The sequence below is a fragment of the Hemiscyllium ocellatum genome, chromosome 26, assembly GCF_020745735.1.
Source record: "Hemiscyllium ocellatum isolate sHemOce1 chromosome 26, sHemOce1.pat.X.cur, whole genome shotgun sequence".
In the NCBI taxonomy this organism is placed as follows: domain Eukaryota; kingdom Metazoa; phylum Chordata; class Chondrichthyes; order Orectolobiformes; family Hemiscylliidae; genus Hemiscyllium; species Hemiscyllium ocellatum.
Window position 1 is genome coordinate 54823786 of NC_083426.1, and position 17733 is coordinate 54841518.

The 17733-nt window shown below is 45.7% G+C and overlaps 1 protein-coding gene across 1 annotated transcript in view; it reads left to right on the forward strand.

The window, feature by feature from the left end:
- The window catches only part of LOC132828253 (CD9 antigen-like), a 133634-nt gene that overhangs the window by 59814 nt on the left and 56087 nt on the right, over window positions 1-17733 (forward strand). The window contains exon 2 of the mRNA XM_060845225.1: window positions 15026-15128. Within this exon, the coding sequence (XP_060701208.1) occupies window positions 15026-15128 (103 nt within the window). The remainder of the gene's footprint in view (window positions 1-15025; window positions 15129-17733) is intronic.

Sequence of the window (17733 nt, forward strand, 5' to 3'; positions counted from 1 at the left end):
AACATGGGGCTCAGCACCTTCAGGATATGCCTTGCTCAGGATGAATGAGAATATGAAAATAATATGGTTTAGATCATCATTGGAAAGTGATGTAAGATCACATGATTGTTTTTCTCCATCAGTCTCATGGCTGAGGTAAAGCCTTGACCACGATATTGATCGTGTTTAAACAAAAGGGTGGATTTTCTGCATCAAAAGACTCCTGCAATATTAACCAACCTCTCACCAGGAATTGATTACAGTAAATATTTCACCCCAATAGACCAGCTTCTGGATTAGCACCCAGTCTGAAAACGTGGATAGTAAGCCCTCTTTGTGAATGTTGAAAATGCCACCAGATCCAAGGAGGCTCAGGAAGCTCCAGGCTCTGAGTGGATCTCCAGAGAAATGTACAAACTTGAGGGAATTGTAGCTTTACATTAAACTCACACAATTACAACACAGAATGCAGGATCAATAAACGGTTTGCCGGGAGTCCTTCTACTGTAAGGACTCTTAGCCATGTTGTAGAATGTGCATTGTCAGAAAGCATCAAGTGAATTCAGTGAAAGATGCTTCAAACGTAATCCTCAGCTTTGGCCAAATATGAGGAGAATGCTGCGACAATGGGACTCTGCTGCTGTGCCATTGAACTGATGAAGCCTTTGACTTGGGAAGTGGCGTTGCCTTGTGGGGAGGTCTGTCAGGCTTGGTGGAGTTTAATTTCACACTGGAACAATGGTCAGATTCACTGATTGTGGTGAATACGTTGATGTCACAAGTTGGTGTGAGACAGGGGTATGTCTGTGATCCTCAGTATACTGTCTGCTGTCAGGTTTCCTTGGGAAATTGGTAAAGTTGAAAGAGGGATACACAGCAGACAGTAAATCACTGCAAACTGTAACTGAAATAGGATTATAATCACACAGCATCAGGTTATAGTCCAAAGAGTGCTGCTCCTTTGTCGGGGAGCTAATGGGGCAGGATCATGGGACACAGGCTTTATAGCACAAGTTCATAGTGTCATACAACTGATACGATATATTGAACAAAACTAGATTTGCTGTTAAGTCTTGCATCTTTTAGAATAGATTGCAGGTTTTGATTAATTAATATGTAAATCCCAGAATGTCTTTCAAGTCACATTCCCGAGATAACTTACAGTTTTATTAAAAAAAAGTTATGGTCCTGTTGTTGTGTGAGTTTTAATTTTGTACACCCCAGTCCAACACCAGCACCTCCAAATTATAAAAGAAAATGACATTTAAGCTCAGACAATGCATTCAAAGTGTGAGGTTGGAGACTGTCTGTATTCAATCTTGAGTCAGGTTGGTTCTATTTCCAAAGTAGGAATTTATAAAATGTCACATGGACTGCCTGCATTACCTGCATGCAGATTGTGTGTTTTTTGAACAAAATAGATTGTATCTGCAAATACAATTTTGCAAATACAAATTCACCCCATAGATTTACAAGTGTGCATGCATGTGAGGGAGAGTGTAAAAGTGTGTGTGTGTGTGTGTGTGTGTGAGAGAAAATATACAGTGTAGTGTGAGATGAGCCTCTCCAAGGCAGACTTTGGGGTACGCAATAATGCAGAGTGGCCAAACAGAGACTGATAGCCAAGTTTGATACCCATGGGGAAGGCCTTAACTAGGACATAGGTTCATGTCACACTACGGATGATCCCACTACACTATACACATTCTCACACACACAAGCATACATACTCAAACCCCCTTACATACTCACACACTCACACAGACTCTCTGTCATACACATGCTCTCTCTCAGACACACACACCCCACACTCTCACACTCTCTCACAGGCTTATACTCCGTCACACTCACGCACACACTACCAAGCATACACTCACTCTCTTTCTGTCTCACACACATACACACACACACACACACACACACACACACGCAGTCTCTCCCTTACATGCACGCACACACATGAGTCTATGGGTTGACTTTGTATTTGCAGATACATTCTATTTTGTCCAAAAAGGACAGTTTGTAGGACAGTCAGGCATTTGATATGGTTCCCCATGGTAAGCTAATGGAGAAAGTGAAATTACATGGTGTGCAAGATGTTCTCTCTAGGTGGATAAAGAACTGGTTGAGCAACAGGAGACAGAGAGTAGTAGTTGAAGGGAGTTTCTCGAAATGGAGAAAGGTGACCAGTGGTGTTTGACAGGGATCAGTGCTGGGATCACTGTTGTTTGTAATATACATAAATGATCTGGAAGAGGGCACTGTTGGTATGATCAGCAAGTTTGCAGATGACACAAAGATTGGTGGAGTAGCAGAACGCATAGGGGACTGTCAAAGAATACAGGAGAATATGGATTGGAGACTTGTGCGGAGAAACTGAGTTTTTGTTCTTTGTTCTTCTTGAAAGAAGTTCTAAGATTTACGTATTAATGAACCAAAACCTGCAACCCATTCTAAAAGTTGAAAGACTTAACAGCAATCTAGGTTTGTTCAATATATATCAGTTGCATGACACTATGTGCTATAAAGTCTGCGACTTATGATTCTTCCCCACTAGCTACCTGATGAAGCAACGGTGCTCCGAAAGCTAGTGCTTCCAAATAAACCTGTTGTACTATAACTTGCTGTTGAGTGATTTTTAACTTTGTACACCCCAGTCCAACACCGGCACCTCCACATCATGATACTGAAATGAGCATCTGTTATCAGTGATGACAGTGTAAGAGTTACTGTTTGCTCATGACCAGTTCCTTCTGCAGCATTCTGAAGAGGTCTTTCAAAGGATTGTGGATTGTTTTTCAGAAGCAGCTGAGGATTTTAGGTTAACCATCAGGAAAGGAGTGAAACTAGAAGACAGAGGGTGTTGGTGGAGGGTTGTTTTTCAGACTGGAGGCCTGTGACCAGTGGAGTGCCACAAGGATCGGTGCTGGGTCCTCTACTTTTTGTCATTTACATAAATGATTTGGATGCGAGCATAAGAGGTACAGTTAGTAATTTTGCAGATGACACCAAAATTGGAGGTGTAGTGGACAGCGAAGAGGGTTACCTCAGATTACAACAGGATCTGGACCAGATGGGCCAATGGGCTGAGAAGTAGCAGATGGAGTTTAATTCAAATAAACGTGAGGTGCTGCATTTTGGGAAAGCAAATCTTAGCAGGACTTATACACTTAATGGTAAGGTCCTAGGAAGTGTTGCTGAACAAACAGATCTTGGAGTGCAGGTTCATAGCTCCTTGAAAGTGGAGTCGCAGGCAGATAGGATAGTGAAGAAGGCGTTTGGTATGCTTTCCTTTATTGGTCAAAGTATTGAGTACAGGAGTTGGGAGGTCATGTTGCGGCTGTACAGGACATTGGTTAGGCTACTATTGGTATATTGTGTGCAATTCTGGTCTCCTTCCAATCAGAAAGATGTTGTGAAACTTGAAAGAGTTCAGAAAAGATTTACAAGGATGTTGCCAGGGTTGGAGGATTTGAGCTACAGGGAGAGCCTGAACAGGCTGGGGCTGTTTTCCCTGGAGCGTTGGAGGCTGAGGGGTGACCTTCTAGAAGTTTACAAAATTATGAGGGGCATGGATGGAGTAAATTGTCAAAGTCTTTTCCCTGGGGTTGGGAAGTCCAGAACTAGAGGGTATAGGTTTAGGGTGAGAGGGGAAAGATATAAAAAAGACCTAAGGGGCAACATTTTCACACAGAGGGTGGTACGTGTATGGAATGAGCTGCCAAAGGATGTGTTGGAGGCTGGTACAATTGCAACATTAAAGAGGCATTTGGATGGGTGTATGAATAGGAGGGGTTTGGAGGGACATGGGTCAGGTGCTGGCAGGTGGGACTAGATTGGGTTGGGATATCTGATCAGCATGGACAGGTTGGACCGAAGGGTCTGTTTCCATGCTGTACATCTCTATCACTCTATAACTCTACCATGCCGTGAAGGCTGACGATATCCCACCAACTATAACTAGTGTTTAACACAACACTGAACACTGTCAATAACTTCTTTAGTTTTCAAAGGAGAGTCATACCAGACTCAAAATGTTACCTGTTTTTCTCTCCACAGATGTTGCCAGACTTGCTGAGTTACTCCATCATTCTCTGTGCTTGTTGTTGATAACCACTTCTCTCAGAAACATCAGTTCCAGCAACGTGCGCAAAGACACCCAACAGAATTCATTGAGAAACAGGCCCATCAGCCCATCATATTTACACCAATCAACAAACACAAAACTGCACTAAGCCCATTTACTAGCACTTCATCTATAGCTTACTATACCCTGACATTTTAAGTGCTCATCCAGAGACCACCATCTCAGGCAGAACAATTTATTTTTCTACCACCGTTTGGGTGAAAACATGTTTCCTCAGATTGCCTCTAAACCACTTGTTCCTCTCCTTAAACATATGCTGTCTGGTCTGTCTGGGGAAAATATTCTCATGATCTACTTTGTCAATGTCTCATAATATTTTATACCTCAATCAGATCCCACTCAGCCTCCACTGTTGCAGGGAAAACAAACCCAGTCCCTCCTCATAACTGAGACATTTCAGCCAACGCAACATCCTGGTGAATCTCCTCTGCATCCTCTCCAACGCAGTCCTGTTCTTCTGATAGTGTGACGACCAGCACTGCAAATAATATACCATTTATGGCTGACTAATGTTTTGTAAAGTTGTAACAGCATTTCTCTGCTCCGATATTCTAAACCCTGGCTTAGAACCATTTTCCTTATCCCTTTCTTTAATGAGTTTGAAATTTAAAGTTATAGTCACTATCCCAAACTGCTCACCCACTGACACTTCAACATTCAACTGGCTTAATTTCCTAGGATTAGATCTCGCACTGCCCCATCCCTTGTAGGACCATACATGTACCAGCATAAAAAACTCATCTAAATGCACTTTAAAAATTCTATCACATACAATCTTTTCAAACTAAGGTGTTCTCAGTTAATGTGAGCAAAGTTGAAATTCCCTACAATGATGACCCTTTTTCTCTCACACGTCTCTGTGATTTGCCTCCATATCTGCTGTTCTATCTCCCTCTGACTATTGGGAGGTCTGGTGTGTAATCGCAGCAAAGTAATCACCGCATTTTTATTTCTAAGCTCGACCTCATTTGGAGATCTTTCTAGGACATTCTCCCTCGTTTGCAATGATAGTTTATTTTGTCAATAGTGCAATGCCCCACCTCTCTTATATATCCCCCTACCTCTCTTATATATCCCCCTACCTCTCTTATATATCCCCCTACCATGCCTGAAACTTGTTAAGCTGTCAGTCCTGCCCTTACTTCAACCATGCAACAATATCACATTCCCAAATGCTGATGAACATTTTAAATTCATCTGCCTTACCAGTCAGGTCTTGCATTAAAATAAGTACAAGTTAGCCTTTCAGATCTCCAATTCTGCTTATCCTGCCCATGGCTCTTCTCCCTACCAGACTGTCTTAACATTCCTTCAATATCTCATTGGACCTTGTTTGATTCTTTCCAATTACTCTGTGCCCCATCTCCCTTGCTAAATTACTTTAAAACCTCCCCAAACACATGAGCACACCTCCCAGCTAAGATACTATCCTGTTCTGGTTCAGGAGCAACACATCCAGCTTGTACAGGTTTTTGGGGTCAGTGGGTGGTGTGGTGCCACAGTGGTAGCACAATGTCAAGGACCCAGGTTCAATTTCACCCTCAGGTGACTGTCTGTGTGGAGTTTGCACATTCTCCCTGTGTCTGCATGGGTTTCCTCCCACAGTCCTATGCTGTACAACTTAGGTGAATTGGCTATGCTAAACTGCCAATAATAGTGTTCAAGGATATGCAGGCTAGGTGACTTAGCCATGGCACATGCAGGGTTGTGTGGATAGGTTTGGGTGGGGTGGAGTTTAGTCTGGGTTGGATGCTCTTTGTAAGGTCAGTGCAGACTCGATGGGCTGAAACTGTCGGGATTCTATGAATGGCCCCAGTGATTCAAAAGTCCAAAGCCTTCCCTCTTCACCATTCCCCTTTAGGCTCACATTTATCTGACCTCTACACGATAGCATGGAACATTGGAAGGCATCCAGACATAAATTTAGTAATCTTGCTCTTCAATCTACTAACGAATGATCTAAATTCCCTGTTGCAGGACCTCATTTCTTTTTTTTAAACCCGTGTTGTTGGTACTGAAGGGGGAGGCTGTTCACCCTCCCCCTTCAGAAAATTCTGCGGCTCCCCTGAGACATTCCTGATCCTGGCACCGTGCTTTCCAGCAACACATTTTCAGCTCTGATCTCCAGCATCTGCAGTCCTCACTTTCTCCTGGCACCAGGGAGACAATATATCATTTGAGAGGCTTATTTGCTGCCCCAGAACTACCTGCCAGTTCCCCGTACAATTGAGTCCCCTATCACTAAAGCTCCCCTACTCCTTTCCCTCTCCGTGGTGCCAGTGATTTGGCAGGTGCTGCTTTCCCCTGCTTAGCCATCTCTCCCCAGCGGTATCGAACATGATCTATCTGTTTCTGAGGGCAATGGCCACAGGGGGCTCCTGCACTATCTGTCCACACTCCTGGTGGTCAACCAGTGCTTTTGAGTCTGGGTAGTCCTTACTTGTGTTGTAAGCAGCTCACTAAATGTGCTGTCCATGACGTCCTCAGCCTCACCTGTCCACCAGCAGCCCCATGCGGTCAGTCAGGAGCTGCAGCTGAACATACTTACTGTATACATGGCTACTGTACTGACTGGAAGTATCCCTGTTTTCCTGCATATTGCAGAAGGAGCATTCCACAGTGGTGAGTGAATCTTAGCAACTACAACAATAACATTACTCAACCCTACCCACTACTCACTGAAGCAGATTTCCCGTTCACTCTTTCCATATTCCTGATAAACTACAAACCAGAAAAGTAAACACATGACACTCTGTCCTTCTCCTGGTACTAGTCTCCTGGTCCCTAAGCAGCCAAACGTCTTGCTCTGCAGCACCTTTCAAACTCAGTTATCACCTCAGGAGCTCTGCCTCTGGGTTCACAGAAGGCTCCACTTACTCTGCATCTCCCTCTCCGACTGAGCTCGATCCGCTCCCTCTCCCTCTCCCACTCCCTCTCCGACTGAACTCGATTCCCTCCCTCTCCCTCTCCCTCTCCCTCTCCGACTGAACTCGATTCCCTCCCTCTCCCTCTCCCTCTCCCTCTCCCTCTCCCTTTCCCTCTCCCTCTCTGACTGAACTCGATTCCCTCCCTCTCCCTCTCCCTCTCCCTTCTCCCTCTCCCTCTCCCTCTCCGACTGAACTCGATTCCCTCCCTCTCCCTCTCCCTCTCCCTCTCCGACTGAACTCGATTCCCTCCCTCTCCCTCTCCCTCTCCCTCTCCGACTGAACTCGATTCCCTCCCTCTCCCTCTCCCTCTCCCTCTCCGACTGAACTCGATTCCCTCCCTCTCCCTCTCCCTCTCCCTCTCCCTCTTCGACTGAACTCGATTCCCTCCCTCTCCCTCTCCCTCTCCCTCTCCCTCTCCCTCTTCGACTGAACTCGATTCCCTCCCTCTCCCTCTCCCTCTTCGACTGAACTCGATTCCCTCCCTCACCCTCTCCCTCTTCGACTGAACTCGATTCCCTCCCTCACCCTCTCCCTCTTCGACTGAACTTGATTCCCTCCCTCTCCCTCTCCCTCTTTGACAGAACTTGATTCCCTCCCTCACCCTCTCCCTCTCCGACTGAACTCGATTCCCTCCCTCTCCCTCTCCCTCTCCCTCTCCGACTGAGTTCGATCTGCTCCCTCTCCCTCTCCCTCTCCGACTGAGCTCGATTCCCTCTTTCTCCCTCTCCCTCTCCCTTCTGTCTGGGCTCGATTCCCTCCCTCTCCCTCTAACAACAAACCTTGCCGTGTATAAAATGGTGCATGTTCAGGAAATTTACGTTAGGTGCATGAGTCAGGAGTGAATGTGGAATATTAGGGTAGGGAGTGGCTCTGGGTGGGTTACTCTTCGGAGGGTCAGTGTGGGGTTGTCAGGCCGAATGGCCTGTTTCTACTCTGTAGGGATTCCATGTTTCTGTGATATCTAGCCTCTTACATTCCTGTGAGACAATGACGCATTGTTAGGCAACTAACCTGGTTCCAAATGAGAAGCATTCAGAACATCACGGGAGATCACCAAACAGGAGGATAAATTGACCAAAATGGAGATACTTTAAAGAACAGCAACATCTGAAATTGAAGCACTGAACATTTCATCCCAGCTCAGATAGAGTGCTCATGTTGTACAGGTAACAGTCAATAACATCCCTAAAGCAGCAATGTATCACAACTCAAACATGAACATTGCACACGAGGTGGGCTGTGAATAGGAGGAAGATTTCTAAAAGGTGAACCTCAGGAAATTTGGCATGTGGAACACTCAGTGATGTCACTTCCTTCAAACAGCAAAGAATCTATACAGCTAAGGGTAAAAAACAAAGCTAGAAATGCTGGATAATCACAGCCTAGTTAGATAATTCATCCTGGTTCACACTTTGAAAACCATTGAGCTCTGCTGTTAGGCTGGAGAGCAACATTAGAATGGACAACTGAGAACTCCATTGTTGTGGTCTCATTGTAGATTGTTAAAGGTTAAAGAAGAAACCAAGCAATTAATTGAAATTGCAGCACATAATTTCAGGTTTTGTAACAAAAACAAACTTTATATAAAGAGTAACTAAGCAAAGTAAGTACCACTACCTTTTAAAGATAATTCTTTCATTGGATGTGGGCTTTTCTAGCTGGTCCAGCTTTATAGCAAATCCCTAAGGACCCCAGAAGAGAGTTGTTTTCCAGCACTGGGCTGTGGGTCTGGAGTTCGATGTGTGGCTCAGTACAGGTGAAGATAGCTGATTTCATTCACTAAAGGATGTTAGTGAACTTGGTGGATAATAATCACTAGATTTCAATACCAGATTTATATATTGATTTTAAATTCCAAGAGCTGGTATTTGAACCCATGTCTGTAGAGTAATAAGTGAGGTTATTTATTACTAGTCAATAAAGTGTGGAGCTGGCAAAAGCACAGCAGGTCAGGCAGCACCTGAGGAGCAAGGGAGTCGATGTTTTGGACATAACCCTTCATCAGGACTGGGGAGGGGGAAGGGGGCTGAGAAATAAGTAGGGGGAAGGTGGGGCTAGGGGAAAGTTAGGTGGGAAGGCGGTAGGTGAATGCAGGTGGGAGGTGATTGTAATAAGTCAGTGGGAAGTGTGGAGCGGTCAGGTGGGAAGGAAGATGGACAGGTAGGTCAGGTCAAGAGGACAGTGATGACTCGGAGGGCTGGATCTGGGATGAGGTCGGGGGGGGGTGTGCGAGGAGGGTGTGGAGATCTGGAAACTGGTGAATTCAATGTTGATGCCATATGGTTGTAGGCTCCCGAGGCGGGAGATGAGGTGTTCCTCCTCCAGTTTGTGGGTGGCCTTGTTTAGGTGGTGGAGGAGGCCCAGCCTGGACATGTCATCGGGGGGAGTAGGAGTGAGAGTTAAAATGGATGGCCACCGGAAGGTGTTAGTGACAGTCAGGTTTGTGGATTTTGGGTAAGAGATAGAACTGGGGGATGCGGGGTTGGGGAACTATGAGGTTGGATAGGAGATCACCTGAGGTGATGAGATTATGGATGGTTTTGGTGTTGGGGTCTGACTGTAGGTGGCGAAAATGGCAGATAATAATGCCTGGATTTGGAGATTAATGGGGTGGAATGTGAGGACCAGACAGATTCATTCCTTGTGGTTGGGTGTGTGGGGTTTGAGGGTGGAGGTGCCGGAAATGGAGAAGTTGTGATTGAGGGCATTGTTGATCACAGGGGAGAGGAATTTATTGTCCTTGAAGTAGGAGGACATCTGGGGTGTCCTGGAGTGGAATCGCTCATTCTGGGAGTAGATACGGTGGAGGAATTGGGAGTAAGTGATCATGTTTTTAGTGGGGGTGGGGACGGGAAGTTTGTGGGAGAAGGTGTGGTCAAGGTAGCTGTGGGATTCAGTGAGTTTGAAGTAGGTATCAGTGTAGAGTTGGTCATTGGAGGTGGAGATGGAGAGGTCCAGGAAGGGAGGGAGATGTTGGAGATGGTCTGTGGGAACTTGAGGTCAGAGTGAAATGCCTTGGTAAGGACGAACTGTTCAAGCCCTCGTGGGAGCACGAGGCAGTGCTGATACAGTCATCATTATAGTGGAGGAAAAGGTGGGGGATTGTTGCCAGTGTAGTTGTGGAAGAGGGACTGTTCCATGTAACTTACAAAAAGGCAGGTGTGGTACCCGTAGCCACCCCTCTGTAGGAAGTGGCAGGATTGAAAGGAGAAGTTGTTTAGGGTGAGGACCATTCCACTAATCGGATGAGTGTATCAGTGGAGAAGGACTGGTTGGGTCGGCGGGAGAGGAAGAAATAGAGAGCTTTCAGGCTCTCTTCATGAGGATACAGGACTAGATGGACTGGATGTCCATGGTGAAGATGAGGTGTTGGGGGCTAGGGAATTGGAAGTCATGAAGGATGTGGGAGGGTGTGGGTGGTGTCTTGAACATATGTGAGAGTTCCTGGATCAAGGAGGACACGATGGAGTAGCAATAAGCAGAGATAAGATCAATGGTGCAGGAACAGGTGGAGACAATCAACCGAGGCAGTCAGGTTTGTGGATTTTGGGTAAGAGATAGAACTGGGGGATGCGGGGTTGGGGAACTATGAGGTTGGAAGGGAGATCACCTGAGGTGATGAGATTATGGATGGTCTTGGAGATGATGGTTTGGTGATGGGAGGGTGGGTTGTGCTTGAGGGGACAGTAGTGGGAGGTGTCAGCGAGTTGGTGTCTGGCCTCTGCGATGTAGAAGTCAGTCCTCTCTATCTCCTAGTTTCTGTGAACCATAGTGGGTGGCACGGTGGCACAGTGGTTAGCACTGTTGCCTCACAGCGCCTGAGACCCGGGTTCAATTCCCGACTCAGGCGACTGACTGTGTGGAGTTTGCACGTTCTCCCCGTGTCTGCATGGGGTGCTCCGGTTTCCTCCCATAGTCCAAAGATGTGCGGGTCAGGTGAATTGGCCATGCTAAATTGCCTGTAGTGTTAGGTAAGGGGTAAATGTAGGGGTAGGGGTATGGGTGGGTTGCACTTCGGCGGGTCGGTGTGGACTTGTTGGGCTGAAGGGCCTGTTTCCACACTGTAAGTAATCTAATCTAATCTAATCATATTACCACCACGCCTTCCAAGTCAGCTGGTTTGATGGTGAGGTTGGGGTTAGAGCAGAGGGAGGTGAGGGCGGTAGTTGAAGTGGGTGAGAAGGGTGGAGAGAGTGAGACGGTTGATGTCGCGATAGCAATTAGAGATGAAGAGGTTGAGGGACAGTTAATGGATGTCTAAGAAGATGGAGTTTGTTGGAGGCAGGAGAAGGAGGAGGATGTAGTCACAACCGAGAAAGTAGGCATGGAAGTGGAAGCGATGGAAAAATAGTTAAAGATTGTGACACGTACGGAATTCACTGACATGGGGGTGTAGTGGAATGAAGGTTAGTCCTTTACTGAGGACTGAGTGTTTGTTCTCAGTGAGGGGGAGGTTGGGGCAAATATCCAGCAGGACTTGGGGCTGGAGTGAGTGCTGAGCTGGAGTTGACAGTGGGGATGGAGACTGATCTCATGCACACTACCACTCCAGAGACAATCATATGATTGGTGGTGATGTTGACAGTTATGTGACCAGCAGCGTCCATGGAGTCAGTGTGGTTGACGGCATTGGTGGAAGTGGTGGTCGTGGGGGACTCTCTCTCCAACTGCAATCCCTGTTCATCTTCTCTACCCTGAAGCTCTTCCAAATCTCCCCAACCCCCACCCCATCCCAGATCCAACCCTCCAACATGGTACTGCCCTCTTGACCTGACCCACCTGTCCATCTTCCTTCTCACCTATATGCTCCACACTTGCTACCGACCGACCTATCACAATCACCTCCTACCTCCGCCAACCTATCACCATCCCACCTACCTTTCTCTGGCACCAGCCCCTCCTCCTATTTGTTTGTCAGCACCCCCTTCCCCTCCCCAGTCCTGATGAAGGGGTATGCCTGAAATGTTAGCTCTCTTGCTTCTCAGATGCTGCCTGACCTGCTGTGCCTTTTTCAGTGCTACACTTTATCGCCTCTGACTCTCCAGCGCCTGCAGTCCTTACTATCTCTTTATTATTAGTCTAGTGGCAATCCCAGTACATCACCATGTCTTTGTAACTTATAAAATCTTGAAGTTTCATTTATTTTTCCCAGGACAATCCCCAAAATATGCAGCAACTCCATTTTTTTTTTACCAGGAGATATCCCATAGCCTTCTAAGCTAACTCCGCTGACTGCTTTCTGTCTTAAGGCTCCTTGAAAACCAGCGTATATATCTTCCATGAGCTGCAAGCTGTAAGAAATCTTCCAATTTCTGTTCCCTGACAAAATCCAAATTGAGGTTGGGGCCCAAAATGTTCCATATGGTGAATGGAGAAGTTGATGCATTGTCCAGGTCTTGCTGTATTTGATCATGAACTGCTTCAGTATCTGAGAAGTCACGAATGATGCTGAACATTGTGCAGTTGTCAGTAAACATCCCCACTTCTGACCTTATGGTGAGGGGAAGGTCAGTGATGAAGATGGTTTGGCCTAGGACATGATCCTGGTAGCTCTTCTGGTGCAATTCTGAGCCAGGAGACCCAGGTTCAAGTCCTACCTGTTCCCTTGGTGTTTATTCATAGAGTCCTACAGCACAGAGACAGATCCTTTGGCTCAAACTGGTCCATGCCGACCAAAATGTCCATCCACGCTAACCCCATTTCCCTGCACTTGGCTTTTATTCTTCTAATCCTTTCCTATCTATGTATTTGTTCAAATACCTTTTAAATGTTGTTAATGTACCCGCCTCAACCACTTCTGCTGGCAGCTCATTCCATATGCGTACAACCCTCTATGTTAAAAAGTTGCCCCTCAGGTTCCCTTTTATTTTTTTCCCCTCTTAACCTTAAAATGATGTTGTCTAGTCTTCAATTCCCCAACCCTGGGAAAAAGACTGAGTGCATTCACCCTCTCCATGCCTCTCATGATCTTATACACTTCGATAAGATACCCCTCAGTCTCCTACATTCTAAAGAAAAATGTCCTAGCTTGTCCAACCTCTCCCTCTAACTCAGATCATAGAGACCAGGCAACATCTTTGTAAATTTCTTCAGCATTAGTACCTCTTTGGATTCACCCTAATCTTCACAGCCAAGGCTATCTTCTCACCTTCCTGATTTCCTTCTTCAGTGAAGTCCTGTATTCCCTGTACACTTCCAGGGATTCCCTTGATCCCAATTGCCTGTACCTGAGCTATACTCCTTTTTTCTGGTCAAAGCCTCAATATCGATCATCCAGAGTTCCCTAATGCTGCTAATCTTGCCCTTCACCATCACAGGCACGTATTGACCTTGAAGTCTATCTATCTCATTTTTAAACATGTTGACTAGAAAATATCTACCCCGAGGAACTCCCGCAGACATATCCAAGAGTTGAGATGACTGACAGCCAACAAACACAACCATCTTCCTATGTGCCAGTCTGACACCAATCAACAGTGCATTTATCCATTATTTCTGTTGACCCTAGTTTTGCTAGGCTAGGGCTCCTTGAAACTGTGCTTGGTCTGTTGCTGCCTTGATGTCAAGGGCTGTCACTCTGGCCTCACATGTGGAATTCAGCTCTTTGTCCATGTCTGAACCAAGGCTGTAATTTGGGTGGTAGCTGAATGGCCTTGGCAGAACCCAAAGCTGAATTTTTTTTTTGACTGTCAAATTGCATTTTTTTTGGACGGATTCTTGCCCCAAGGCCTGACAGATTTTCTTGCCATATCTTACCAAACTGGCCTCATTAACTACCTGCTCTACCACTAAAATATCCCTCACATCCACTTCTGGTCTCACCTTACCACATGCCATTGCCAGAACAACTTGCATCGCAACAGATATCTACTGAAAGACCAGCCTCCCTTGTACCCAGGCCATCAGTGAAAAGCAGCTATTCATCTGGACAAGCATTGGCAATCTGCCAGTGCCCATCTCAAACAAACTCAGGGCACAGCAGCCACAAAGCCACACTGCCCACTGCACTGGGCTGGCATGGGAGACACTTCTTCATTTACAACCCATTCTCTCAACCTACTCGTAACATAACCTCCAGGTCGCACAGGTTACCTGTCCTCGGCTACACCCCAACCTGAACACCATCTCGAAGTCAGTCCCTAGTGCCACTGGAGACCTGCATCTTGTCATTGTCTCATACATCACATAGAGTCTCCTTCCCCACAATGTGATCCAGATTTTAGCATCACGATCAACAAATATTTCACAACCCATGATGGGTCTGCTGCGCCCAGCTCCCATCTACCTTTTGTGACAAGCGGCTCCAAAGCCTCTCAACCCTCTGAGAGAAGAAATTTCTCCTCATCTCAGTCCTAAGTTGCTGCCCCTTTATTCTGAGACTATGCCCTCTGGTCCTAGACTCTCCCATGGGGGAAGCATTCTCTCAGCATTTAAAAAGATGCCCCTTCAAAATCTGATATGTGGCAATGAGATCACCTTTCATTCTTCTAAATTTCAATGAGTAGAGTTTAGCCTTTGCTCATAAGATAACCCCTCCATACTAGAGATCATAACGTGAACCTTCTAAAAACTGCTTCCAATGAAATTGTATCTTTCCTTAAATAAGGGGGCCAAAACTGCTGACAGTACTCCAGTTCTGATGTTACCAACACCTTATACAGTTCCTGTTAGACCTCCCTCCCATTATACCCCAATCCCCTTGAAATAAGGATTTAGGGTGGCACGGTGGCTGTGACTCTCATTCTTCATTGCTATTACTCCTCATTAATCTCCTTCCCAGTTACTCCAACCCTCGTTACACTCCCTCCTCATTACTCTCACTTCCTACTCCCTATTACCCTCTCCATTACACTACCTCCTCATTACTGTCACTTCCCTTTGCTGTCAATCCCTCTTACTGTTGCTATACATTAATTTACTCCTGTTTAGTCTTGTTGGTCTTCATTAATTGTGAATGGTCTTTTATTGCCAGCTGTCTGGAACTGCAGTCCTTTCGCTTGGCTTGTGGCTTCGCTTTGACTCTGAGACCACCACCATATTCAGTGGCGACCATTGCCCCACGTCTTTCTACATTGGTAAGTCAAGTGTGGTTTTGTGGGGGGTGGGTGGGCAGATATTGTTGTATCAACACCATTCTGGACAATTTGTAAACTCTGCTCATTATATAAAGCAATCAGAGACACGAAGCATGATCCAGCTGGAGGGCAGTAGAAAGGGAGTAACAAGATGGGTGAAGAGAGCTGTGGCGATAAGTGTACTGCTCCATACAGCAGCTTTCATTTCTGGAGGTTTGATGTGATTCTACATTTTGACAATTGAGCTGAAGTTGGAGTTTGGTGTATAGGCTGAGGTGCTACCCATTACAGACTGTGGAAATAAAGGAAATAACTAGAGAGAGTTAGGAAAGCAGGACAGTGTTAACAAAGGATGATAGCTGTGTTGTGCGCAGGTGAAAAAATTGGCAGGAGTATAATCTGTAAATGGTAAGGTTTGGTATGTAGACTGGGAAAGCAGCACATTAATAGAAGAGAAATTGGAGAGTGCTGTGGTCTAGAGGGCTCTGGGTGTCCTTGTACATAAAGTCATAAAGATGAACATCATGGAAACAGACCTTTCAGTCCAACTCATCCATGTCGACCAGCTATCCGAAATAAATCTAGTCCAGCAATGACTACAATGACAAGCAACGTGAATTCGACTGGGACAACACCACTATTATAGGGCAAGCCAAACAGAGAACAGCCAGGGAATTCCTAAAGGCATGGCACTCATCCATAGATTCTATCAACAAACACATCGACCTGGACCCAATATACCGGCCTCTGCAGCGGACAGCTGGAACTGACAACCGGAAGCGGCAGAGACAAACCACTATAAATGCCGGAGGAAACATCACAGAAGCGCTTCACAGGAGGCTCCCAAGCACTGAGGATGTCACCTAGACAGGGGACGAAATGTCTGCAACACAAATTCCCAGCTTGGAGAACAGAACCACAACCTAAATCTAGTCCCATTTGCCGGCATATGGCCCATATCCTTCTCAACCCTTTCTATTCATATAGCCATCCAGATGCCATTTAAATGTTGTAATTGTATCAATCTGCACCACTTCCTCTGGCAGCTCATTCCATACACACACCACCCTCTGTATGAAAAAGTTGCCCCTTAGGGCCCTTTTAAATCTTTCCCTCTCACTTTAAATATATCCTCTCGAATTTTGGACTCACCCCACCCCAGGGAAAAGACTTTGTCTATTTACCCTATCCATGCTCCTCGTGATTTAATAAACCTCTATAAGCTCACCCCTCAGTCTCTGATGCTCCAGGAAAAACAGCCCCAGCCTGTTCAGCCTCTCCCTATAGCTCAAACCCCCCAAACCTGGCAACATCCTTGTAAATGTTATCTGAACAAGTTTCAACAACATCCTTCCTATAGCAGGGAGACCAGACAGTGGCCTAACCAATGTCCTGTACAGTCGCAACATGACCTCCCAACTCCTATATTCATGAATCACAATTAACAAGTTGGGCGGAAGGTAAGTAGAATAGAGGGAAATCTTGCTATTCCTCTTCAAGGTGTTGGTGAAGTTACATCAAGAATACTGAAGCACAGTTTGCACTCCCAGTTGAAGAAGTGGTTGCATTGGAAGTGGCTCACAGACGGTTCACTTGGTTAATTCCAGAGATGAAGAGTTTGCTCATGAAGAGAGATTGTGTAAATTGGTCTCTGGGTTTTGAGGAATCAGAGGTGATTTTATAGAAACATGTAAGATTCTCTGGAGTATTGATGAAAGGCCCCTTGGAGGGAGTTCAGAACTAGTGGACAGAGGTAAGGATTTTTTGAAGTCCTGAATTGTGGGGATTTTCCACCACTGTGCTGTGGAGGCTGAGGTAGACAGGCAGGAAAGACCATTTCAGATCCATATCAGATCAGCCATTACTTCATTGACTGATGGAGCAAGTTTGAAGGTCTGAATGGTTTACTCCTGCTCCAATTTCTTAACCTCCTCCATTTCCTCCATCTGCACTTCCTGCTGCCTTTGGAAAGCAGCCAACATGATCAGCCCAATTATACTCTCTTCCACCCTCTTCCAGTGGGCAGAAGATACAAAATGTTGAAAATATCTCCAAAAAATTAAATAACAGCTTCTTCCCTACTGTTATCAGACTTAGGAATGGACCTCTCCTATATTAGAGTTGATCATTCTTTGTACCTTCTCTGTAGCTATAACACTATATTCTGTGTTCTGTTCTGTTATCCTGATGTGCTTATGTAAGGTGTGATTTGTCTGGTGAACACACAAAACAATACTTTTCACTGCATCTCAGTACCGGTGACAATAATAAATCAAATCAAATCACTTCCAGCTTCTGCATTACAGATCCTAACCATTGTCAGCAATCACTGTCTAGCAAGTATGGAGTGGTCACCTTGGAAATGCTGTCTCTCTGGTCATGGGTCCTGCGGGTCTTTTCTGAGTTTGATTCCACTGCACATTTTGCAGGTGTTTTCAAGAGGTGGAACTGGTTTTTAATCTCGAGATCATTGGCATTCCTTTCACCAGTTCCTTTGCCGTATTTCCTTTTGTTGACAGGTTTAATCAAAGAATTGTGTCCCTTCATCCAGGAGCTTCCTCTAAGTTGGCTTCTTCTGAAAGAGTTGATGTCTGTGTTGCATTAC